The sequence below is a fragment of the Bos taurus genome, chromosome 5, assembly GCF_002263795.3.
Source record: "Bos taurus isolate L1 Dominette 01449 registration number 42190680 breed Hereford chromosome 5, ARS-UCD2.0, whole genome shotgun sequence".
In the NCBI taxonomy this organism is placed as follows: Eukaryota; Metazoa; Chordata; class Mammalia; order Artiodactyla; family Bovidae; genus Bos; species Bos taurus.
In genome coordinates, this window is record NC_037332.1 from 19,359,756 (window position 1) to 19,386,983 (window position 27,228).

Genomic DNA, 27,228 nt, shown 5'->3' on the forward strand with positions numbered 1-27,228 from the left:
CAGAAATAGATGTTTTTCTGTAACTCTCTTGCTTTTTCAATGATCCAGTGGATGTTGGCAATTTGATCTCTGGTTCCTTTGCCTTTTCTAAAACCAGCTTGAACATCTGGAAGTTCACGGTTCACGTATTGCTGAAGCCTGGCTTGGGGAATTTTGAGCATTACTTTACTAGCGTGTGAATTGTGTGGTAGTTTGAGCATTCTTTGGCATTGCCTTTCTTTGGGATTAGAATGAAAACTGACCTTTTCCAGTCCTGTGGCCACCGCTGAGTTTTCCAGATTTGCTGGCATATTGACTGCAGCACTTTCGCAGCATCATCTTCCAGGATTTGAAATAGCTCAACTGGAATTCCATCACCTCCACTAGCTTTGTTCGTAGTGATGCTTCCTAAGGCCCACTTGACTTCACATTCCAGGATGTCTGGCTCTAGGTGAGTGATCATATCATCGTGATTATCTGGGTCATGAAGATCTTTTCTGTACAGTTCTTCTGGTATTCTTGCCACCTCTTCTTAACATCTTCTGCTTCTGTTAGGTCCATACCATTTCTGTCCTTTATCGAGCCCATTTTGCATGAAATGTTCCCTTGGTATCTCTAATTTTCTGGAAGAGATCTCTAGTCTTTCCCATTCTGTTGTTTTCCTCTATTGCTTTGCACTAATTGCTGAGGAAGGCTTTCTTATCTCTCCTTGCTATTCTTTGGAACTCTGCATTCAGATGCTTGTATCTTTCCTTTTCTCCTTTGCTTTTCGCTTCTCTTCTTTTCACAGCTATTTGTAAGGCCTCCCCAGACAGCCAGTTTGCTTTTTTGCATTTCTTTTCCACGGGGATGGTCTTGATCCCTGTCTCCTGTACAATGTCACGAACCTCATTCCATAGTTCATCAGGCACTCTATCTATCAGATCTAGGCCCTTAAATCTATTTCTCACTTCCACTGTATAATCATAAGGGATTTGATTTAGGTCATACCTGAATGGTCTAGTGGTTTTCCCTGCTTTCTTCAATTTCAGTCTGAATTTGTCAGTAAGGAGTTCATGATCTGAACCACAGTCAGCTCCCAGTCTTGTTTTTGCTGACTGTATAGAGCTTCTCCATCTTTGGCTGCAAAGAATATAATCAATCTGATTTTAGTGTTGACCATGTGGTGATGTCCATGTGTAGAGTCTTCTCTTGTGTTGTTGGAAGATAGGTAAAGCATTAAAAAACTTTTCAACAGGATTGGGACTAACTTCATATTATGATCAATGACACGACTGAGCAACTGAGCATGCACACACGCACACAGTCAGTGAAAGCTGATGTGTAAAACTTTTGTTCACTATTTGCACAACATGAATGTACTTAATGTCTCTGAACTATATACTTGAAAATTGGTTAAATGGTAAATTTTATACTATATATAGTTTACCCAAATACAGAAAAGCCTTAGCAATTCAGAGGATCAAAGATCACTTGTAACACGACCAAAAACTGAAAATTAAGGTCAGATTTTCCCTGTGAAAATTAATGCTAGAGAAACAATGTTGGAAAAGTTGTTTCGTTGGCCTCTACTTATTTTTGACTGAGGATACCATGAAAAAGGTAGAAGAAGAAGAAGGCTGAGCACCGAAGAATTGATGCTTTTGAACTGTGGTGTTGGAGAAGACTCTTGAGAGTCCCTTGGACTGCAAGGAGATCCAACCAGTCCATTCTGAAGGAGATCAGCCCTGGGATTTCTTTGGAAGGAATGATGCTAAAGCTGAAACTCCAGTACTTTGTCCACCTCATGCGAAGAGTTGACTCTTTGGAAAAGACTCTGATGCTGGGAGGGATTGAGGGCAGAAGGAGAAGGGGACGACAGAGGATTAGACGGCTGGATGGCATCACTGACTCGATGGACGTGAGTCTGGGTGAACTCCGGGAGTTGGTGATGGACAGGGAGGCCTGGCATGCTGCGATTCATGGGGTCGCAAAGAGTCGGACACGACTGAGCGACTGAATTGAACTGAACTGAACCATAAAAAAATACAAGTTAGCCCACACTGCACATTATTTTTAAATATTGAACTTTTAGAAAAATCCTTGTGCTGCTAAAAATAAGTATTTCTCACCTGCATATGTAGATATTTCAAAGAATACATGTTTTCTTCATTACTCCTTAAACAAATTGCATGTTTAAAAAAGCTGGGAAATATAGTAAGTAAAAACAGCCCATAGCACCATCACTCAAACAAAATCATATAATATTGTGTGTATGCAGGAACTTTATCTTTTGTTCATGTATAGATCTTTTATATTATATGTACGAGTTCTGAATATTGCCCCTCTTACCTCAAACACAAACATATTTTCAAGTCACTACTTATGTATCTTCTTTTAATAGCTATATAATCATTTAAGTTTATTTAACCAGCTTTCTCTACTTGGAGAACTTGATTATTTCCAAGTTCTCATCATTATAAATTACACTGAAAGCAGTATCTTTAAATACAGATTTTTTTCTTTGAATAAGAATTTGAATAAATCTATTTAGGATAGATTTCCAGTTGTGAACTCACTGTAACAAGGACTCCTGATACACTTTACAAATGGATTTCTAAAAAGACTGTGCTAATTTCTATTTTTAAAGCATGAATATATCTCCCAACAGATAACATATCTTAAAAAAAATATTTCTGTGAATCAAGATGTATGACTGAAACAATAGGTTAGCCTAGAAAACACAGCTACTCATCTGTTCTTACACTAATGGGCACTACCTCTATGCCACACGGAGTGAGTCTGGGCTCCAGGGACAAACTCATAGTAAGTACGGGGCCCAGAAACAAGGCATTGAATTTAAATTACTTAAGTCAACGACACACTTAAAATTCAAATACTTAAGGGAGAAATAATTGCTCTGTTGACCCTCTACATTCATTTAAATATATTGTCAATGCATTGGAAGGAAAAGCAGTATCACTTAGAGTATTTCTAATGTTAAGCTGTCTAATTTATCTGTACTTTTTGGAAATGTGTGGTGTGCAATACAGATCTAACTTTAAATTTTTCCAAATAGAAATCTAATTATCTGAACTACATACATACATTTTAACATATTAAATAACTACTTAATATTATCTTAATATTTTAACAACTATTCATCTACTTCACCACTGATTGGAAATACCATCTTCATCAGAAAGCATATGTGGATCTGCACCTGAACCTTCCATGACCCATGTTCCTAATCTGGTACCATGACTGTCTTATTTTAATTTCTACAGTTTTATACTGTGTTCTAAAAGCCGGTTACGCAAGCTTCTTTCAATTTTTTCTGGTCATTCTTTTCTTGGTTGTTCTTGGACATTTAATTTATACATATGAATTCTGAAATCAGCTTGTATAAGTTTCCACTAAATTCCTTTGGCAAAACTTCCCGTTCTGAGTAAGGGTAGTAATGATTATCAGACTTACTCCCCTACTATAAAAAAATCATACAACTCAGCAAAATACATGAAGTGATTGTTTTTAGGCACTGGATGAAAGACAGAACAGGGTTGTGAAACTTGAGAGATAGAAAATAAAGGAGATAAGCACCAAATGCATCCCAAATTTCTACCTGGGAGCATTTTTCAGACATGGCTTACGGACACAGAGCCCAAGGAAACAGCTGCAGTCTCACTGGGCAGACAAACAGCAATTAGAATTCAGAACTGCTGAAGGGCTGGAATTTTGAGGGCAGGATTGATAAGAGGACCTGTGAGGAGCAGAAATACCTCCAAATCTGCCCGAGTCTTGAGTCTTTGATTAAATGCAAACCTGATAAGGCTCAGGACAAGAAGGATTCGAAGAAAACAACAGAGACTGTGAACCAAACAAAGATTCCTGAGGTTACACAGTACCGAGGCATGTCCAAGTTCTCACCAGATCTGGTTGAACATTCCAGGCATTCAATGGAGGCCCTAGAAAGGCCACTAGTACTAAAGTCCAAGAGTAAAGGCCACTCTAGATCCACCCTAAAAAGTCTACATTCAACACAATCTAGCTAGGCCAGCAGAAAGGTAACAGCTTACCAAAACAAAACTCAACACTTTTTAGATGATAGAGTAACTCATACTCTCAAACATTTAGCCATGTTTGAGCATACAATAAAACATTTAAATATAAACAAGCAAAAATGTTGACTCGGATATGACATAAATATTGGAATTAACAGACAAGGACTTAAGAACTATTATTATAAATATGTTCAAGAATTTAAAGGAAACGATGAGCATAATGAGCAAACAAATGGAAAATCCCAGAGAAATGGATAAGCTTATAGTACACTGGACACGGCCAGGAAAAAATACCATTGAACTTGAAAAAAGGTCAATAGAAACAATGCAAATTGAAGCACAAAGAGAATATAAGTTTGAGAAAACGAACAAAGCCTCAATAAATGATGGAGGTTTATTGCAAAAGTCTCCATAAGGGATAACGATGCTGAAAACGAAGGCAGTGTTGGGGCTGGAGATACAACAGGTATTATGAGTGCACGTGACTGTATGCAGGGACCACTCCCGCTTTTCCAAACTCTGCTTCACTATCACTTCCTATGGAAAGTGCCTTTTTAAAAAAAGAGTGACAGGAAATGTTTTAAGGCTCATGTCTCTGTCCCCTTCCACCTCTCCTCCCATTCCCTTACTAATAATTCCAAGTATGGCTTTATCCCGAAACCACACCATGTAATTAGACAGCAACTTCTGTCTTCCTCTCACAGCTCCACTCTCCTCTGAAAGAATCAGCATCATTCTCAAATCAGTATTTTGAGCACGGTGTCCCTCAGCAGTACAGGTTCAAATAAGACTTGGACTGTCTCATGCCAGCCCTCTAAATGCAAAGTCATGCCAGTAGCACAGATCAATCAACAAAAAAGAGCTCAGATCACACTTTAAATAAGGAATTTAAAACAAAAGTGCTTCCCTCCAGGCCAATTTCGATAAGGAAAGAAGATAAATATTAAGTACTGTAGCAGTGGGTCTTAGGAATAGAAGGCTCCCTGGCTGTTAGCAGATGCTAATAACACTTATAATAGCACTTTTCCCAACAGACTGTTGCCAAAGGTTATGGAGTCATTCTTGGTTCTCTTTCTCATCCCATCCAATTAGACACACACTTTTGGTGGTAACTTAACCACAGTAGACCGTTGAACAACATGGTGATTAGCGGCACCAACCCTCTGCACAGTGAAAACTCCATGTGGAATTCAGTTTACCCTAGGAATCCAAGGTTCCTCCATATTCCCAGTTCTGCATCTGTGGATTTAACCAACCACCCCTGCAGCTCAAACCCACGTTATTCCAGGGTCAACTGAATAAATGATCTAAGATCCAACCACGTCTCAAAATCTCCACAGCCACCACCGTGGACCAAACTGGGGTGAGAACTAGTGCAATAGCCCATACTTCCCAGCTCTGTCCTGACTTTTGATGGTTTACTCTCCACATGGTGGTCAGGGAGATCCCATTAAACTGTAAGTCAGAGAGATGAACAGGCTCCAACGGCTCATCTACTCCGCCTGTCCATCAGAGCTATTCCTCTACTCTCCCACACTCTCCACCACCCCTGCCTTCCAGCTCTTCCTTACATGGCCACCCAGCTCCCGCCCGAGGGCTCTCACTCTTGTTTCTTCTATGCAGGACATTCCTTTCCCAAACATCTTCAACTCTCACTCCCTGCCCTCCCTCGGGTCTCTGCCCAAAGGTCACCCTCTCTGGGAGCAATTGCTGAACACCCTATTTAAACCAGCAGCTCTGTTTTTCTCCATAGCACTTACCACCATATCGAGTTTCCTATTTGCTTATTCTCTGTCTCCCCTCCCCAGAACATAAACTTCATGAGAGCAGCAGTTTTTGACCATTTTGTTTATTATTATTCCTGGCACACAATAAACATTTGGTGAATGAATAAATAAATGAATGAATGAATTTGCCCTCAATCCCCTTTTCTGGGATTTGGGGGTAAAATTCAGACTACAGCAGGAAAAAACATATGGAAACGTTACGGTGAAACTCTGCACTTACTTGGCACAGCGAACCCAATGTGTGTGTCGGTACAAGGAATATAAGAAGCGCTGGCGGTACATGTTCCAGACTTTGATAGATTTGTCTTCAGAAGCTGAGGCAAGAAACTGGCCATCGGCTGAAAAGTCCACACTTCGAACTGGGGCTGTGTGAGCTTTAAATTCAGAGGATTTCCCTCTCCTGGAAATAAATAGTTTAATATTTATAACATGTGATTTAATTATAATCACGATCTTATCAGTATACAGACTTTGAAACATATACAATAGTTTAACTCATAAAAACTGACAGAAAGTGTGGAAAGGATGTTTTGAACTGCGCTCCGCATCAGAACCGTTTAAGCCAGTTTTGTTCACTGAAGTCACAGCTGATACTTAACAAGAGAGAACCCTGGTGGTCACGACCCAGAAATTCATTTGCTGAGTTTGTTTTAACGGGAAGCTAGGAAATAATATTTCTTTTTGGAAATAATATTTTGAACCAATCTCTACCATGTATTTTAAGTTCCTGTTGTTCCTCTAGAGACCGCAATATACAGTTTAAATAAACTGCAACCTAGCAAAGCTAAGATTTGTTTAAATAAGGAGCTCTAAGGCAGTGTTTTCAACTTTCACATGCAAGTTGTGTGGGCTGGCAGTCTGGGTTGGGAAGGAGGAAATGTCCTCCGTGTCATATGCCTCGGCAAAGAACGTCCCTGGGTGATTTGACGCTCCTGTTTTGACCCCAGCAAGGGGAACTGAGACCCCTGGGGTGTACCTACGACCCTGCTCACCTCTGAGCCCAATCTTACATTCATAAGCAAAACAAAAGATAAATGGTAATAACATACTTCGATTCTCAACACCTTGAAATTTCAGATACCTTCTTTCTTTTTCTTGGCTAGGGTGCAGAAAAGAAAATAGAAAAAAAAAAAAAAAAAAGATGAAAATAATGTGTGGCATTTAAGGAGAAGCAGCGGGAAAACAACTGAAATAATTCAGGGCAGGCCAGTAGATGGAACTGGAGTTAAATGGTGACATTCGGGAAATGCTACTTTGTGTCAGCGTCTCCACTTTCCCAAGGTACTTTCACTTTATACCACATTTAGACTTAGCAATTTTTTCCATTCAGAAAGTCACATTTATACAGGTGATGCCTTATGGGAAAAACTGCCACAAGTGTGTTAAAAAGATGAGGCAGCAGAACTGGCAAAAGCCCAGAAGTTACACCCAGCTCCTCCTCTTCTCCAGTATCCAAGGGGTCAGCAGACCTATTTAGTGCCAGTGAGATCGTCATCGCCTCCTAAGTATCTTCTGAATCCCTTCTCTTCTTTGCATTCCGGCTGTGCTCGTATTAAGGTAGATATACACACCCTCTGTATCCTTCACCTAGATTACTGCAAAAGCCTCTTAACTGGTCTCCCCGCTCTAATCTTTTATCCCCCTCAAGTCACCTACATACTGTGTTTATACACTTGCTAAATGTGTGATTCTAAGCATGTAAATCCCAGTGTAAATGTGTCATAGGCTGCTCGCCAAGAAAAAGTACAATGCCCAGGCTCTTTGGCAAGACCTCCTGCCACTGCACTGACCTTTGTACCCTTAAGACAACCACACTGCCTCAGATACTTCTCTGGCTTTGTACTTGCTGCTTTCTTAGCCTGACTGCTTCCTCCTACCCTGCCTTTCACCAACCCGGATAGGCTTACTTGTTCTCTATCTGCTGTGTCTATTTTGCTTATTATACAGTAATTTTTGTTATAAAATAGACCTGCTTCTCTATTAGGCAGTAATTTTTCTGAGGACAGGAATCATGACTTACTTATCTCTAAAAGACCACCATCTAGCACAATATCAGGCACGTAAAAAGAGCATATGCTTTGCTGAATTCTGCTGGGAAGAGTTGAAACTTAAATGATTCTTAGATCCATCCTGGCTTTCCCTTCCAGTGGTCTGTAGAAGGCAGAGGCGACTCTGTCATAAATCTCCATCACCTGATATGTGGTATTTCACCACGAATAATGAAAATAATACAGGAGGGAACATTCAGGGACTAGTCCAGTGAGGTTTCAAGGGAATGTTCTATGAGTAGAAGTCAGGAGGCAGCATGGGCTGATTTTCAGCATAAGGCCTACAGTAAACAAAGTAAAGATTGGCATCTAATGTGACCAGGAAGCCAAGGGTAGTCAGTATCATCAAATCTGCCTTGATCTTTACTGGGCCCTCCACACTGCAGAATGTCTATCCCGTCTGCCTTCTTTGTAACAGCTCCTCCTCTTCACAATCAGTACAGTTCAGTTCAGTTCAGTTGCTCAATCGTGTCTGACTCTTTGCGACCCCATGAATCACAGCACACAGGTCTCCCTGTCCATCACCAACTCCCGGAGTTCACCCAAACTCAGGTCCATCAAATTGGTGATGCCATCCAGCCATCTCATCCTCTGTCGTCCCCTTCTCCTCCTGCCCCCAATCCCTCCCAGCATCAGAGTCTTTTCCAATGAGTCAACTCTTCACATGAGGTGGCCAAAGTATTGGAGTTTCAGCTTTAGCGTCAGTCCTTCCAAAGAACACCCAGGGCTGATCTCCTTCAGAATGGACTGGTTAGATCTCCTTGCAGTCCAAGGGACTCTCAAGAGTCTTCTCCAACACCACAGTTCAGAAGCATCAATTCTTCGGCACTCAGCTTTCTTCACAGTCCAACTCTCACATCCATACATGACCACTGGAAAAACCATAGCCTTGACTAGACGGATCTTTGTTGGCAAAGTAATGTCTCTGCTTTTGAATATGCTGTCTAGGTTGGTCATAACTTTCCTTCCAAGGAGTAAGCATCTTTTAATTTCATGGCTGCAATCACCATCTGCACTGATTTTTTGGAGCCCCCCAAAATAAAGTCTGACACTGTTTCCACTGTTTCCCCATCTATTTCCCATGAAGTGATGGGGCAGATGCCATGATCTTTGTTTTCTGAATGTTGAGCTTTAAGCCAACTTTTTCACTCTCCTCTTTCACTTTCATCAAGAGGCTCTTTAGTTCCTCTTCGCTTTCTGCCAGAAGGGTCATGTTATCTGCATATCTGAGGTTATTGATATTTCTCCTAGCAATCTTGATTCCAGTTTGTGCTTCTTCCAGCCCAGCGTTTCTCATGATGTACTACTCTGCATAGAAGTTAAATAAACAGGGTGACAAGATACAGCCTTGACTTACTCCTTTTCCTATCTGGAACCAGTCTTGTTCCATGTCCAGTTCTAACTGTTGCTTTCTGACCTGCATGTAGGTTTCTCAAGAGGCAGGTCAGGTGGTCTGGTATTCCCAGCTCTTTAAGAATTTTCCACAGTTTATTGTGATCCACACAGTCAAAGGCTTTGGCATAGTCAATAAAGCAGAAATAGATGTTTTTCTGGAACTCTCTTGCTTTTTCCATGATCCAGCAAATGTTGGCAATTTGATCTCTGGTTCCTTTGCCTTTTCTAAAACCAGCTTGAACATCTGGAAGTTCACTGTTCACATATTGCTGAAGCCTGGCTTGGAGAATTTTGAGCATTACTTTACTAGCGTGTGAGATGAGTGCAATTGTGCGGTAGTTTGAGCATTCTTTGGCATTGCCTTTCTTTGGGATTAGAATGAAAACTGACCTTTTCCAGTCCTGTGGCCACTATTGAGTTTTCCAAATTTGCTGGCATATTGAGTGCAGCACTTTCACATATCATCTTTCAGGATTTGGAATAGCTAAACTGGAATTCTATCACCTCCACTAGCTTTGTTCGTAGTGATGCTTTCTAAGGCCCACTTGACTTCACATTCCAGGATGTCTGGCTCTAGGTGAGTGATCACACCATCGTGATTATCTGGGTCGTGAAGATCTTTTTTGTACAGTTCTTCTGGTATTCTTGCCACCTCTTCTTAACATCTTCTGCTTCTGTTAGGTCCATACCATTTCTGTCCTTTATTGAGCCCATCTTTGCAGGAAATGTTCCCTTGGTATCTCTAATTTTCTGGAAGAGATCTCTAGTCTTTTCTCATTCTGTTGTTTTCCTCTATTTATTTGCACTGATCGCTGAGGAAGGCTTTCTTATCTCTTCTTGCTATTCTTTGGAACTCTGCATTCAGATGCTTATGTTTCTTTTTCTCCTTTGCTTTTCACTTCTCTTCTTTTCACAGCTATTTGTAAGGCCTCCTCAGACAGCCATTTTGCTTTTTTGCATTTCTTTATGTTAAGGATGGTCTTGATCCCTGTCTCCTGTACAATGTCACAAACCTCTGTCCATAGTTCATCAGGCACTCTATCTATCAGATCTAGTCCCTTAAATTTATTTCTCACTTCCACTGCATAATCATAAGGAATTTGACTTAGGTCATACCTGAATGGTCTTTTCAGGTTTTCCCTACTTTCTTCAATTTAAGCCTGAATTTGGCAATAAGGAGTCCATGACAATAGTTCTTGGCAATAGGCAGGCCCAGCTGATGAATCCAGACCCCGTTCCAACAGGAAGCACGTAAGACCCCGAGACAGGAGTGCCCAGTGCTTGTTGTGCTGGTGCTTGGCTGATTTCTAGCTCCTCTCCAGCGTTAACAGAGTCTGTCCACCTCCCACACAAGTACCTGCCCTTTCTGCCCGAATTTTCTTGACTGCCCACTGTGACTAACGCCAGCCACACCTGCCTCCCAGCTCGCTCCTGCTAGCCTTTTTCAGACTTTCGATCACCAGCTGAGGTGTCCGTCTGCTCACCTGGCTGCCCACAGCTCCCCTCTCCGCCAGGCACACACACCACTCTTCCCCACCAGCGGCAGAATCCACCAATTTCTCCTCCTTCAAATCTCAAGTTGCAGTCAGGCTACTGTTGTGACCGACTGACCGACAGGATGTGGCAGAAGGCACAATGGGCAGGTTCTAGGCCCAGCCTTTAAGAAGTCTAGCAGCTTCGGCTTTGATTATCCTAGATTGTCCTACAGCTGCCATGCTGCAAGGAAGTCCTTTTATGCTGCTGCAGAAAGGGCATGTCGAGGACAAAGGTGCCCAGCCAATAGCCAACACCAAGGCCACCGGCATCTGAGGGAGGCACTGGACCTGCCAGCCCAGCTGCCAGTGTAATGAAGCCAACGGCCCACATTAACAGGGCAGTGGGATAAATCGTCCAGACAGCCCCGAAAACTGGGAGAAATAATAGTTACTGTCTTAAGCTACTAAGTTTGGGGACTGTTATGCAGCAACAGATAACTGGTTCATCAGTTTCCTTCTCATTGCCATGATCCACTATCGCCCTGGCCTGCTGAGATATGATTTAGGAAGAGGAACTAGACGTGTCTACACAAGCCTAATTGTGGTGCTTAGATCAGGCAGTGAAAATGAATGATCCGTGTGCTTTTAGCTCACCTACCCAGTGCCTTACTCACAGAGCTTTCCCCAAAATAGCAATTGGAGACGGAGGCTGTACTGGAAACAGCAAACCACTAGTCCAAAATTCTCAAAGTCAAGGCTTTTAAAAATGCTTTCGCTTTTAGACCCTGAGCCAGTCTCTCTTCCTTACAACTCCCTCTTACACTGCTATCCGTAGTGTCAGAACATGTCAACACGTCACTTCTCCTCAGTAGTGTTTCCTGCCTGGAGATAATCTTCAGATTTCTCCATTTGGTTTCCTTTAGGCAGTGGCAGGGAAAAAAAGTGCCCACTGGCAGGGAAATACTTCAGGAACTTTCATTTATTGGGGAGTGCCTGGGCCCATTCAGGCACAAACCACAGATCAAATCCTGCCCCCACAGAGTGAAGGAAAACATTTCTTATTATCTGAAGAGAAGTGATCTGATGTGTACATATCCCAGAAAACAAGGGGGTGGAGGACGGATGAAACAAGACTGATGGAACACTGAAGAACCACTGAACCCGGTGGATGGTTATGGTGGGGAGCTGTCACGCTATCTATTCTACTTTCAGATATGTTTGAAATGTATATAATTAAGAGGATGGGGAACACATGTATACCTGTGGTGGATTCATTTTGATATTTGTCAAAACTAATACAATTATGTAAAGTTTAAAAATAAAATAAAATTTAAAAAAAAAAAAAATAAAATAAAATAAAAACTTAAAATAATCAAGGCTCAATAACTGCTTAAAATAGATGGACTATCAGCTAGGGTTTGAAAAGGTAGTAGGTTGAAAGTCAAAGTGTTAATTGCTCCGTCATGTCAGACTCTTTACAACCCTGTGGACTGCAGCCCACCAGGCTCGCCTGTCCATAGAACTCTCCAGGCAAGAATACTGGAGTGGGTAGCCATTCCCTGCTCCAGGGGATCTTCCCAACCCAGGGATCGAACCTGGGTCTCCTGTATTGCAGGCAGATTCTTTATCATCTGAGTCACCATAAACTGTAAAATCTTGGTTAGGCAGTCCGATGTGTATCTCTCTGGGGAGATGATCTAAAGCTTACATGAGACTGATAAAGGGATTGATAACCATCACCCCCCCAACCGCCTCTTCCACAAAAACACTTAAGACATTATTAAGCATATTCCCATGGTTAGAAATAATTTTCAAATAGAAGACACAATTATGAGTTCAAGATGAGGAAAAAATGGTATGAAATAATTTTACCAGGCCAGTACGCCTCGTTTGTGACTTAGACTAAAGATGTACAGGTAACTGGGGGGTTAGGCAACCCAAGAGGGACACAATGCACAGTTCAACCCCAGTTATCTTTTACATTTCTAAACCCACAGCATAGCAGCTGCTCTTCTCTTACTTATCAGGGATCCAGAGTCTAATGGTCCTGTCTCGTGATGCTGATGCCAGTAAGTTTCCAAGTGGAGAAAACTGCACGCTGGTGATAACGTCTTTGTGACCCACGTATCTGAAAGCTCTAGCTTGAGGCCTGAGACTCCACAGCATGAGAAATGTATCCCAAGAGCCGGTAGCTATTAAGAAATAGAAGAACAAAACCACTGTGTGTTAAAATGCAAACATAGGCATGTCTCATTACAATGGGCAGGGTATCTAATAACAAGACGTCCAGGTAACAGAGAGGCTGGAGGTGGCATGACAGACCAGGTAATGGCAAAATATTTTAAAAAGAAACCCAAAGCCACATCACTAATCTGCAAGCATGGCTGTGTCCTATGTAGCCGTACAGCAGGATTAGTGGCCCCTGTATTTGGTTAGGACTCAATGACTACTAAAAAAAAGGCAGCTCAGTACAACAGAGACACAGGACTGGGGGTCAGTTCTCTCTCTCTCGGGGTGACTGGGAAAGTAACTTCATCTCTGTGTCATAAGCACTGCATGCTTCTCCTGAGAGGGCTGGAAGAGATGATTTTTTTCAACTGTTCATATAGAGATAATTTCACAGTTGCAGAACAGTTATATTAACAGTATAACTAACATTAATATACTTTTTACCAGATCCACCTGTTGTTACTATTTTGCCCCTTTTGGTTTATAATTTGCTTGTGGGCCCACTCTCTCTTTTTCTGAACACAAGCATGCATGTGCATGCACGTGTGCGCACACACACACACACACAATTTTTTTCTTAAGCCATTTTGGGGTAAGTAAATTCAACACCATGGTACCTTTATTCCTAAATACTTAAGTGCATATTTCCAAGAATAAAGCTATTCTTCTACATACCAATAACACTGCAATCAACTTCACAAAATTTATCAGTGACAGTACTTTAAACGACCAAATGTTTTCCAGTTTTGTTAACTGACCAGTAATGTCTTTTATAGCTAGATAAGGTAGGCTTAAAACCCACTTTGTGCTGTTATGACATCCTACAATTAATAAAAGAATCATGTGTTTCAGACATCACCTTAAGGCTTTAAGAAAAGAAAGACAAATGGAATCAATAGTGGAAATAAATGCCTTTGATCAAGAAGTAAACAAATGAAAGACAGATCTAACTCTTGCCACAAAACCAAATGTTATATATGCATTGAAGTGAAGTGAAGTGAAAGTTGCTCAGTCATATCTGACTGTTTGTGACTCCATGGACTATATAATCCATGGAATTCTCCAGTCCAGAATACTGGAATGGGTAGCCATTCCCTTCTCCAGGGGAATCTTCCCAACTCAGGAATTTAACCCAGGTCTCCTGCATTGCAGGCGGATTCTTTACCAACTGAGCCACCAGGGAAGCCCATTATATATGCCTGTACCCCCAAAATAGCCCCAGGGAGAGAAACCAGGCCAGTGAGAATCATTAAGTTTATATTATAGAATGTTTAGGGAAAAATACCTTGAAACACAATTAGTATTATTGTTAGAAGAGAAAAAGTCTCTGAAGCTCTGAAAAGCTTCTAAGTTCTTTAGCCATAGATAAAATTCATTTGAACTTGGTCTATGCATTGTTTCCACGTAAAACAGTTAAAGTGAGTTTATAAGCTGCATACTATGCCCCTTTTTTTCCTTAAAGTACGAAAACTGATGTTCCATCACAATTCATCAAATTATTAAATAAATAAGGTTCAAATTATTTGCGGCTAATGTGAAAAAACAGGGAAAACAATGAATTATCATATGTGTTATATTTAGGACTCGAGTTCTAAGGTATTATACTACAAACAAGAGCTACAAAAGGGAATAAGACACAATTTCTTGGAACTACAATAGAGTAGGAGATAGCTCATCAGTAATGTCATACATATTCAGAGGACTTTTATATATTATTTATTCTTTTCTTCTTCCAGTTATGAGATATACATCATAAAATGATTATTGCAATAGATTTAGCAAACATCTATCATCTCACAACTCTTATTAAAGAAATAGAAAAAATTTTCCCTTGTGATAAGAACTCTTAGGACTTACTCTCTCAGCAATTTTCATATATAGCATTACAGCAGTGTTAATTAATGTTATACATCACGTCTCTTGTACTTATAATGGAAGCTTATACCTTTTCCCCATTCTTAATGTTATGAGTGGTGAGTGGTTCTGTTTAAGGAAAGGACATCCCCATTTGAGCAGAGACTTGAGTGAAATGAGGAGTGATTCAGGCTAAGACATGAAGAAAGAGCACTCCAGGCAGAAGGATTCCACCTGTAAGGGCCCAAGACAGCAATAAACTTGGCAGCCTAAGAAACAGCAAGGAGGCCAGCATGTCCGCCGGGACAGGGAGAAAAAGACAACCAGGGATGGAAGCCCAGAAGGAAGCAGATGCCAGCAAGGAGCCACGTGAGTGGTGTGTGTTTAGTTCTAAGCCACTGAAGGATTCTGAACAGGGGCATCTTGTGATTTAAGAAAACTGCCATTTTGACAGTCAGAAAAGGATGGGCTAGCCAACAATAATGGTGGGTCAACTGGGTATTCACAATGAGAAAGACAATGTCTCCTATATTTTATACTATACATAAAAATAATTCCATATGGATTACAGATCTAAATGCGATAGGTAGAACAATAAGCATTTAGAAGAGAACTTCAGTTCAGTTCAGTTCAGTCACTCAGTCGTGTCCAACTCTTTGCAACCCCATGAATCCCAGCACGCCAGGCCTCCCTGTCCATCACCAACTCCCGGAGTTCACTCAAACTCACGTCCATCGAGTTGGTGATGCCATCCAGCCATCTCATCCTCTGTCATCCCCTTTTCCTCCTGCCCCGAATCCCTCCCAGCATCAGAGTCTCTTCCAATGAGTCAACTCTTTGCATGAGGTGGCCAAAGTACTGGAGTTTCAGCTTTAGCATCATTCCTTACAAAGAAATCCCAGGGCTGATCTCCTTCAGAATGGACTGGTGGGATCTCCTTGCAGTCCAAGGGACTCTCAAGAGTCTTCTCCAGCACCACAGTTCAAAAGTGTCAACTCTTCGGCGCTCAGCTGTCTTCACAGTCCAACTCTCACATCCATACATGACCACTGGAAAAACCATAGCCTGACTAGGTGGACCTTTGTTGGCAAAGTAATGTCTCTGCTTTTCAATATGCTGTCTAGTTTGGTCATAACTTTCCTTCCAAGGAGTAAGCGTCTTTTCATTTCATGTCTGCAGTCACCATCTGCAATGATTTTGGAGCCCAGAAAAATAAACTCTGACACTGTTTCCCCTTAGGGGAATATATTCATGGCCACTGGGGTAGGCATGACTATTTAAATAACACCTGAAAATTACTAAAATACTAAAAGAATGATAATTTATACTACACTAAAATTAAGAAATTTTATTCACTGAAAGACACCACTAAGAGAATAAAATGGCAAGCCACAGAGAGGAAAAAGATGTTCACAATACAGTTATCCAACATATAACAAAGAATATATAAAGAACCTTACAAGTCAATAAGGAAAGTCAAGAAAACACAGTAGGCAAATAGGCAAAGGGCTTAAATAGGCACTTCATAAGGGAAGATATACAAATGGCTAATAAATGTATAAAAAGGTGCTCAAATCCATTAGTCACCAGCGAAGTACAAATTAAAACGACAATGAGATATTACTACACTCTCATTAGAATGGCTACAATAGAAGACATCAGTTCAGTTCAGTCGCTCAGTCGTGTCCGACTTTTTGCGACCCCATGGCCTGCAGATCATCAGGCTTCCCTGTCTATCACCAACTCCCGGAGTTTATTCAAACTGATGTCCATAGAGTTGGTGATGCTATCCAAGCGTCTCATCCTAGGCTGCCCACTTCTCCTGCCCTCAGCATCAGGGTTTTTCTAATGAGTCAGTTCTTCACATCAGGTGGCCAAAGTATAGGAGCTTCAATTTCAGCATCAGTCCTTTTAATGAATATTCAGGACTGATTTCCTCCAGGATTGACCGATTGGCTCTCCTGCAGTCCAAGGGACTCCCAAGAGTCCTCTACAACACCACAATTCAAAATCATCAATTCTTCGGTGCTCAGCTTTCTTTATAATCCAATTCTCACATCCATACATGACTACTGGGAAAAACCATAGCTTTGACTAGACGGACTGTTATCACAAAGTAATGTCTCTGTTTTTTATTATGCTGTCTAGGTTGGTCATAACTTTTCTTCCAAGGAGCAAGCTTCTTTTAATTTCATGGCTGCAGTCACCATCTGCAGTGATTTTGGAGCCCAAGAAATTAAAGTTTCTCACTGTTTCCATTGTTTCCCCATCTATTTGCCATGAAGTGATGGGACCAGATGCCATGATCTTCGTTTTCTGAATGTTGAGCTTTAAGCCAGCTTTTTCACTCTCTTTCACTTTCATCAAGAGGCTCTTTAGTTCTTCTTTGCTTTCTGCCGTAAGGGTGGTGTCATCTGCATATCTGAGGTTATTGATATTTCTCCCAGCAATCTTGATTCCAGTTTGTGCTTCATCCAGCCCAGCGCTACTCATGATGTATTCTGCCTGTAAATTAGATAGGCAGGGTGACAACATACAGCCGTGACATACTCCTTTCCCTATTTGGAACCAGTCGGTTGTTCCATGTCCAGTTCTAACTGATGCTTCTTGCCCTGTATACAGATTTCTCAGGAGGCAGGTAAGGTGGTCTGGTATTCCCATCTCTTTAAGGATTTTCCACAGTTTGCTGTGATCCACACAGTCAAAGGTTTTGGCATAGTCAATAAAGCAGAAATTTTTCTGGAACTCTCTTGTTTTTTCGATGATCCAACGGATGTTGGCAATTTGATGTCTGGTTCCTCTGGCTTTTTTAAAACCAGCTTGAACATCTGGAAGTTCTCAGCTCATGTACTGTTGAAGCCTCACTTGGAGAATTTTAAGCATTACTTTGCTAATGTGTGAGATAAGTGCAACTGTGCAGTAGTTTGAACATTCTTTGGCATTGCCTTTCTTTGGGATTGGAATGAAAACTGACCTTTTCCAGTCCTGTGGCCACTGCTGTTTTCCAAATTTGCTGGCATATTGAGTGCAGCACTTTCTCAGCATCATCTTTCAGGATTTGAAATAGCTCAACTGGAATTCCATCACCTCCACTAGCTTTGTTCATAGTGATACTTCCTAAGGCCCACTTGACTTTGCATTCCAGAATGTCTAGCTTTAGCTGAGTGATCACACAATTGTGGTTATCTGGGTCATGAAGATCTTTTTTGTATAGTTCTTCCGTGTATTCTTGCCACCTCTTCTTAATATCTTCTGCTTCTGTTAGGTCCATACCATTTCTGTCCTTTATTGAGCCCATCTTTGCATGAAATGTTCCCTTGGTATCTCTAATTTTCTTGAAGAGATCTCTAGTCTTTCTCATTCTATTGTTTTCCTCTAGTTCTTTGCACTGATCACTGAGGAAGGCTTTCTTAACTCTCCTTGCTAGTCTTTGGAATTCTGCATTCAAATGGGTATATCTTTCCTTTTCTCCTTTGCCTTTAGCTTCTCTCCTTTTCTCAGCTATTTGTAAGGCCTCCTCAGACAACCATTTTGCCTTTTTGTGTTTCTTTTTCTTGGGGATGGTCTTGATCACTGCCTCCTGTACAATGTCACAAACTTCCATCTATAGTTCTTGAGGCACTGTATCAGATCCAATCCCTTGAATCTATTTGTCATTTCCATTGTATAATCGTAAGGGATTTGATTTAGGTCATCCCTGAATGGTCTAGTGGTTTTTTCTACTTTCTTCAATTTAAGTCTGGATTTGGCAATAAGGAGTTCATGATCTGAGCCACAGTAAACTCCCAGTCTTGTTTTTGCTGACTATATACAGCTTCTCCATCTTCAGCTGCAAAGAATATAATCAATCTGTTTTTGGTATTGACCATCTGGTGATGTCCATGTGTAGAGTCTTCTCTTGTGTTGTTGGAAGAAGGTGTTTGCTATGACCAGTGTATTCTCTTACAAAACTGTGTTAGCCTTTGCCCTGCTTCATTCTGTACTCTAAGGCCAAATTTGCCTGTTACTCCAGGTATCTCTTGACTTCCTGCTTTTGCATTCCAGTTCCCTATAATGAAAAGGACATCTTTTTTGGGGTGTTAGTTCTAGAAGGTCTTGTAAATCTTCATAGAACCATTCAACTTCAGCATCTTTAGTATTACTGGTTGGGGCATAGACTTGGATTACTGTGATATTGAATGGTTTACCTTGGAAATGAACAGAAATCATTTTGTTATTTTTGAGATTGCATCCAAGTACTGCATTTCAGACTCTTTTGTTAACTATGAGGGTTACTCCATTTCTTCTAAGGGATTCTTGCCGACAGTAGTAGATATAATGGTCATCTGAGTTAAATTCACCCACTCCAGTCCATTTTAGTTCACTGATTCCTAGAATGTCGATGTTCACTCTTAGCATCTCCTGTTTGACCACTTCCAATTTACCGTGATGCATGAACCTAACCTTCCAGGTTCTGATGCAGTATTGTTCTCTACAGCATCAGACTTTACTTCCATTACCAGTCACATCCACAACTGGGTGGTGTTTTTGCTTTGGCTCCGTCTCTTCATTCTTTCTGGAGTTATTTCTCCACTGATCTCCAGTAGCATATTGGGCACCTACTGACCTGGGGGGTTCATCTTTCAGTGTCCTATCTTTTTGCCTTTTCATACTGTTCATGGGGTTCTCAAGGCAAGAATACTGAAGTGCTTTGCCATTCCCTTCTCCAGGGGATGGTGTTTTGTCAGAACTCTCCACCATGACCTGTCCTTCTTGGGTGGTCCTATATGGCATAGCTCATAGTTTCATTGAGTTAGATACGGCTGTGCTCCATGTGATCAGAGACTGAGTCAGACCTGCCTTTGAGTGTTTCAGTGTCTCCTGTGGAGGTATGGGTCAGAAATTCTTACACATGTTCAGCAGAAGATATATACAGTAATGTTTACGGAACTACTACTCAAAGAAGACCAAAACTAGAAACCCAATTGCCCATCGAAATAAAACGGATACACAAATTGTGGTATATACATACTGTGTACCTGTGTAATTAAAATGCACTCATGAAGTTCAAGAAGCAAAACTGATCTAAGGAGTTAGAAGTCAGCATAGAGATTATGTGGGTGGCAGGCAGGGAGGACAGTGGCTAGAAAGGAGATCAAGGGTACTGGCAAAACAGGCAAGTCACATTGTGGAGATTCAGCAAGCTGTTCAAAGTTGGTACATATCTTATACTTCAAAAAAATGTTTAGACAAAACAAACAAAAAAATCTCAGTCTGGCTGTTGTTTGGAGTGCATACAGAGGGAAAAAGGAAATCAGTTTGGAGGCTGTTGCAATAGTCCAGCCAGAAGGAGGTGGTCTGGACCAGGCTGAAGGCTGTGGAAACAGGAGAAGTAGTCAAAACCAAGGTATATTGTAAAGACAGAGTCCACAAGGTTTGCAAATGCACTAGATGTGAGGGGGAAAGGCAGAAAAGAAAACAAAGGTGCCTGGCTGCTGGCCTGGGCACCCAGGTGAATGCTAGAGATATTTAATGAGATTAAGGCAATTAAGGTATTAAGTGAAATAATACTCATAAGCCAAGCCTGGCACACAGAAAACACTCAGCTGTAGCTATCATTATGGTAGTTTTAGTTTTTGCTACTGTCAGCAGTGGCAGTGTGGATAATACATTAAAGACTGGAAATTGGATGGGGTCACTCAAGCAGTAAGTCTAGATACAGAAGCGGATGAAGGCACTTAACCTGGAGAGAAGGAAGTGAAAGGAAGGAGCCATTAGTGGAGTAGAAAGGGCCAGGAGACTGCGGTGTCCGGGAATAGAGTGTGTACTCACAGAGGGTGACAGAGCTGCTGTCAAAGGCTTCAAAGAGACTTGGTAAGATCAGGCCTGAACACGACCAGCTACATTTGGGATTCAGTATAAGATATAAACGTGGGGTCTCTTGTAGGAAATCAGTGAAAATGTCAAGACCAGGATGGCAGGGCCTTAAACTAAATGTGGGACTTATGCGACCCCACAGGTCAACTGCCCAAGAAGCCAGCTGTAGGCCCGAGGATCAAAGGCTGGTTTGGCAGCAGAATGGTTTCAGTGGAGTGGTGGGATCAAAGCTGGAACGGTGTGGGTTGAGGACAAAATGGGAGGGAGGCAGTAGAGAGAGTTAAGACACACAACTGACCCACGAACTCACTGAAGCTTCATAGGGTCCCTAATATTCAATATGGCAAGGACCGGGAAAAAATGTTATTATAGGATCAATGTGAAGTGACAATTAATTGGGGCTGGTGCTGGGGGTGGGAGAGACACAGAGCCAGAGACACAGAATATGACACAACCAACATGGTGACACAGGAATTGAGCTTTTACATATTTCCTCAGAAAAGGAAAAGGGCACCTTAACATTAGAGTTAGTGTTAGCTGCTCAGTCGTGTCCAACTCTGTGATCCCATGGACGGCAGCCCACCATGCTCCTCTGTCCATGGAATTTCTCTAGGCCAGAATATTGGCGTGGGTAGCCATTCCCTTCTCCAGGGGATCTTCCTGACTCAGGGATTGAACCTGGGTCTCCTGCATTGCAGGCAGATTCTTTACTGTCTGAGCCACTATGGAAACCCTTACCCTTAACCAGAGTGGATGCTCAAAAATTGTTAGCTTTAGAGTTGATGGCTACTTACCTGTATTACAGCAATACTTGCTGTTATCAGCATGAGGCCTGCTAAAGAGAAGTGACAGAAAGCAGGATGAACGCTTAGTTTAAAGGATGTGGACAGTTAATCCTGAGAGCCAGGTGGCAGTTTCGAGCCCTATTAATGATGAAACACTAGCAGCAGAGATGTCCCACTTAAAACTCTGTGGCTCAGCACACATGCTACGTTGTCTTCCAATTTTCAAGAAAACAGAAAAAGGACTAACAATCTACAAATCGCTCATGAATGCATTCTTCTTGGAAACTATGAAAACCGACACTGAATTTGCCTCCTTAGTTCCTTAACCGTGACCCACCAAACGCTAACACCATCATAATAAAAGATATTTGATTATTGGTATCCGTGCTGTACTGTGTCAACTTGGAATCTGCGTTCATACATTTCCAGCAAACCACACCCTCTATAAACATTACCCCCATCATTTAAAATGTCAAAGCTTGTACCTAAGCACCATCTGTTTGAGATTAACTATCAGAGGGAGGAAGCTAAAAGTGTAATAAGTCTAGCCACTAAAAAAAAATCTTTAAATTCTATTGTATAACAGTAGTCCATTGTTTCAAGAAATCCTCATTAGGACAAAAGAAAGAACAGAGTCCACATTCACCTGGAGCTGACAACAAAGAATATACTAATGGTTTGCTCTCCATAATGTCCAAAAGGGCATCAGTTGTGTTGAATAGCAATAACTTTCTTTAATCAACCCAAGCGCTCTCACTGATTTAACCAAAATCAACTACGGTTAATTAGAGGCTTGCTTTGTAAGAAATACCTTTTCTGGAAACTATGGTATTGCCTCTGGTTTTTTTACATTTGTTGTTAAATTCCTATATCTATTCTGTTGTGCAAGTGTGTATGATACAGAATTCCAATATTACAGGAGTATTTACTGAATTTCCCTCCAGCCCTTGGCCACCTGGTTCCCCTTCCGGGAGGCATATTTAACATATTTGTTTAAGCATAGAGGAGAGAAGATACTCATTTTCTTGAGTATCCTCCTATGTGCTTAAACAAATATGGGTGTCTAGTCACATTTTTGTCTAGATTATTTATAATTTTTTCCTCCAGTTTTATTGAGACATAACTGACATACTATACTGTATAAATTTAAGGTGTACAGCATAATGATTTGACTTACATGCCTCAAATGATTACCACAATAAGTTTAGTGAACACCCATCATCTCATATAGATACAGCAAAGGAAGAGGGAAGAAAAAATTTTTCCCCATGATGAGAACTTTTAGGATTTACTCTTAACTTTTATATATAAAGTCAGTTGGTTGCTCTGTTTTGATCAGTTGCTCAGTCATGTCCGTATCTTTGTGACCCTATGCACTATAGTCCGTCAGGCTCTTCTGTCCATGGGATTTTCTCAGCAAGAATACTGGGGTGGGTTGCCATTTCCTCCTCCAGGGGATCTTTCCAATTCAGGGATTGAACCTGCTTCTCCCACACGGGCAGGTGGACTCGTTACCACTGCGCCACTTGGGAAGCCCACATATAATGTACAGCAGTGTTAATTACACTTCTACCCCGCTAGTAGTACGTCTCTTACAGCTGGAGGTTTGTATCTTTTGACCACTTTCATCCAATTCCTCCTTCTCCTACCACTGCCTCTGGTAATCACAAATCTGGTCTTTTTTTTTTTTTTTTTTTTTTTGAGTTTCTTTTTGCTGATGTTTCCTTGTCATTAGATTTAGGATACATACATTTTGACAAGAATGCCACAAAAAGTTATGCTGTGCCCTTATCAGTGCATTGTATTAGGATACATTTGATATCTGTTTGTCCCAATATTGGTGAGATTAACTTTCATCATTTGGTGTAGGTAATTTTTGCCTTGTAAAGTCAGTGTTTTTTCCCCTTTGTAATTAATAAGTATTTTGTGGGGGAGATAGTTTAAACTATGTAAATATCCTCTTCCTCAATAAACTGTCACCCACTAATTTTAGCATCCTTCAATAATTTTTGAACCCATTATTCTTTAATTTACTAATTAATGTTTAATTAATGAACTAATATTTAATTTGTTGATTTATTATTTTAAGGAAGAATCTTCTCTTTTTCTCCATCTATCTACTTATTCAATTACTCATTTACATCAGTATGGACTCAGATTATTTTACTCAATGGGCTATTGTCCAGATTTATCATTACTTATTCTGATTCTCATACGTTCCAGATTTGGCTAGGAAGAGCCCCTTAAAGCTCGCCTCTGTGTCCTTCTGATATGTATCCATCATTCTTTGAACGCCTCCTTACTTCCGTAATTACAAGGTATTGCAAGATGTACTTTCCCTGCTCCAGCCCTGGTGCAGGTCTTTTCTTCCCCAAGAAGTTCTGATTCCTTTTCATAGAGAATGGCAAACTTAGAAACCAAGATCTGGCAACTATGTTTGCTCATCGCTACTGGGCTTACCAGGTGGCGCTAGGGGTAAAGAACCCGCCTGCCAACACAGGAGATTTAAGAGACGTGGGTTTGATCCCTGGGTTGGGAAGATCCCATGGAGGAGGACATGCCAACCCAGTCCAGTATTCTTGCCTGGAGAATCCCATGGACACAGGAGCCTGGAGGGCTACAGTCCACAGGGCTGAAAAGAGTCGGACACCACTGAAGCGACTTAGCACACATGCACAAGCTGCTGTGACAGCTGACAGAACTAAGAAATGAGATACAAACAGGAATCTCGGAACTAAGAAATAAGATATAAATGGAAAGCAGTATCTATCCATATGCAGAAATCAAGATAAAGATATTAAGAACCATGTGTTCATGTACTGGTAACTCTCATTTCAATCTAACAGCACAGAGTACATTTCAGCCCTCTGTCTTCTAACATTTATAACTCTCCTTGCCCATAATAAAAAGAAAAAAAAAAAAAAAACTGGCTCACATTACACTCCAATATTTTTGTTCAAGTCTAGAGCATGCAAACAGTTTCAGAATCACTAACCCACACCCCTGCCATAAGCAGTTCTACTAACTAGAGTCAAGGTGCAGTTTTACGTTTTACTCCCTTTGATCTTGTCAGACTTGGTTTTATGCTTTGTTAGAGTGAAACTCCTTCAGTTGTGAACTGAGTTTTCGGGCACATGCTTTATTTCAGATGTGGTCCTGATGCCTACAGCCTGGCCTCCCTGGTGTCTCGGCTGAGGTGCTGGGAAAGATCTCCCCTCTGCCTGAGCTACAGCTTGGTCGAGTTCTACCCGGCATGGTCCCTGGGATCACCAGCCTCTTCCTCATCCTCCTCCGCCTCCTGCCTGGCAGGAAGGGATCTCCTCTAGACCTCACACCCTCTCAAGTGCAGCTCAGCCAAAACTGCAGAGGCCCCACAAAATCTGAGGCCACCCACCTGACTCAGCAGCTTGGCCCTGACACAGCCAGAATTAAGGCCTCTGCTGCCTTGGCTCAGCCAGGCTCACTCTGCTCGGCTCTACCTGCCGTGGGCAGCAGGGAGAGTGCCCCTGGGAGAAAGCCAAGGCCGTGTGCGAACGGGAGGGGCTCACCTTGTGTTTCCTTCTTGCAAGGATCACCAGTTTACGTTCCCTGTCACTCAACATCCGAAAATAGCTGCCTTGCATATTCTGTCTCATCTCACAGTTGCTTTCAGCTGGAGGGCAAGTTTGGTTCCTAGTTAACTACCGTGACTGGAGGCAGAAGTCGGCCTCAGTCTTTTTCGTAGCCGAACAGTATTCACGGTGGTGGTCGTTAGTCGCTAAATTGTGTCTGATTCTGCGACCCTGTGAACTGTAGCCTGCCAGGCTCCTCTGTCCATGGAATTCTCCAGGCAAGAATACTGGAATGGGTTGCCATTTCCTTCTCCAGGGGATCTTCCCAACCCAGAGACTGAACCCACATTTCCTGAATTGCAGACAGATTCTTTACCACTGAACCACCAGGGAAGCCATTCTATGATGTACCTATGTCTTAAGTTTTTCAACCAGGTGACCATATTTAGGTTGTTTACAAACAACGCTGCAATGAACATGTGTCATTTCTGATATGTACAAAATATCACTGTGATAAATTCCCTGAATAATTATTGATGGGTCAAAAAGTACATATTTTAGCAGGCCCATGTTCACCATCTAGCATCCTTCACAATTTAAAAAATTGGGATTATATTCCTCTCAGGCCTTTTCATTCCATAGTCAAGAGGGTCTGAAAAACTCAATCACCTCCATATAGAAACTCTTGAATTTTTCAATTATTTCAGAAGTTCCTCGATATACTTTGTACCTTCATTATGTCTGCTTTAAAACCCCCTACCAGGATGAAACTCAGCTTTCTGGTTTGAGGGCACCACGATTTTGTACTTTCTGTTGCATTTCTAGGTTCATATTGGTTTGGGGTTACAACAGAAAACATTGGATCACCTTCTTCAGAGAGATATAAACAAGAACATTTTCTAAGGAAATCTAAGAGGAGGAATTCACTGTAAATATTTTTTTTCAAGACAAGAAAAATAAAATGTAATCCCCAGTCAAACACACCACAAACCAAGAGAGAAGTAAGAGAGAGGGTTGCACAATACAAAGACAATATTCTAACCATAACTAGATAAACTTTGCTGGAAGAAATACCAATAACCTCAGATATGCAGATGACACCACCCTTATGACAGAAAGTAAAGAGGAACTAAAAAGCCTCTTGATGAAGGTGAAAGAGGAGAGTGAAAAAGTTGGCTTAAAACTCAACATTCAGAAAACGAAGATCATGGCATCCGACCCCATCACTTCATGGGAAATAGATGGGAAAACAGTGGAAACAGTGTCAGACTTTATTTTGGGGGGGCTCCAAAATCACTGCATATGGTGACTGCAGCCATGAAATTAAGATGCTTACTCCTTGGAAGAAAAGTTATGACCAAACTAGATAGCATATTCAAAAGCAGAGACATTACTTTGCCAACAAAGATCCATCTAGTCAAGGCTATGGTTTTTCCAGTGGTCATGTATGGATGTGAGAGTTGGACTGTGAAGAAAGCTGAGAGCCAAAGAATTGATGCTTTTGAACTGTGGTGTTGGAGAAGACTCTTGAGAGTCCCTTGGACTGCAAAGAGATCCAACCAGTCCATTCTGAAGGAGATCAGCTCTGGGATTTCTTTGGAAGGAATGATGCTAAAGCTGAAACTCCACTACTTTGGCCGCCTCATGCAAAGAGTTGACTCATTGGAAAAAACTCTGATACTGGGAGGGATTGGGGGCAGGAGGAGAAGGGGACGACAGAGGATGAGATGGCTGGATGGCATCACTGACTCGATGGACGTGAGTCTGAGTGAACTCCGGGAGTTGGTGATGGACAGGGAGGCCTGGCGTGCTTCGATTCACGGGGTCGCAAAGAGTCGGACATGACTGAGTGACTGAACTGAACTGAATTCTTTCAGAATCAGCTTGTCCAATCCAAGCACTATTAAGTGATGGCACTAACTCAAAATTCCTCTTCCATGAATAGGGAATAATTTTCCTGCTAGCTGACACGAAGTAATTAGCCTGTTAGTAGTGTAAACAGAGTCTCATAGAAACTGTGGCTGCTTTAAAAATAATCTTTAGTAATGACAATGTGGAGAAATTTAATTTATTCAAGCTCTCCATGAGGGCTGAGGAGCTTAACAACACAAACCTTTCAGGAGTTGTCACTAAGGGCCAAATCCTTTTAAGAACTTGGTAAACATTCTTTTACTTAATCCTCACAAGGAGGTAGGTGACTATCATTATCCCTTTATGGATGAGGAAATG

The 27,228-nt window shown here is 41.4% G+C and overlaps 1 protein-coding gene across 6 annotated transcripts in view; it reads right to left on the minus strand.

The window, feature by feature from the left end:
* POC1B (POC1 centriolar protein B) overlaps window positions 1–27,228 on the minus strand; it is a 105,036-nt gene that overhangs the window by 64,726 nt on the left and 13,082 nt on the right. For all 6 annotated transcript variants that reach the window (XM_059886478.1, XM_005206056.5, XM_005206054.5 and 3 more), the window contains 2 exon segments: window positions 12,745–12,916; window positions 6,027–6,206 (listed from right to left, as the gene is read on the minus strand). In XM_059886478.1, the coding sequence (XP_059742461.1) occupies window positions 6,027–6,206; window positions 12,745–12,916 (352 nt within the window).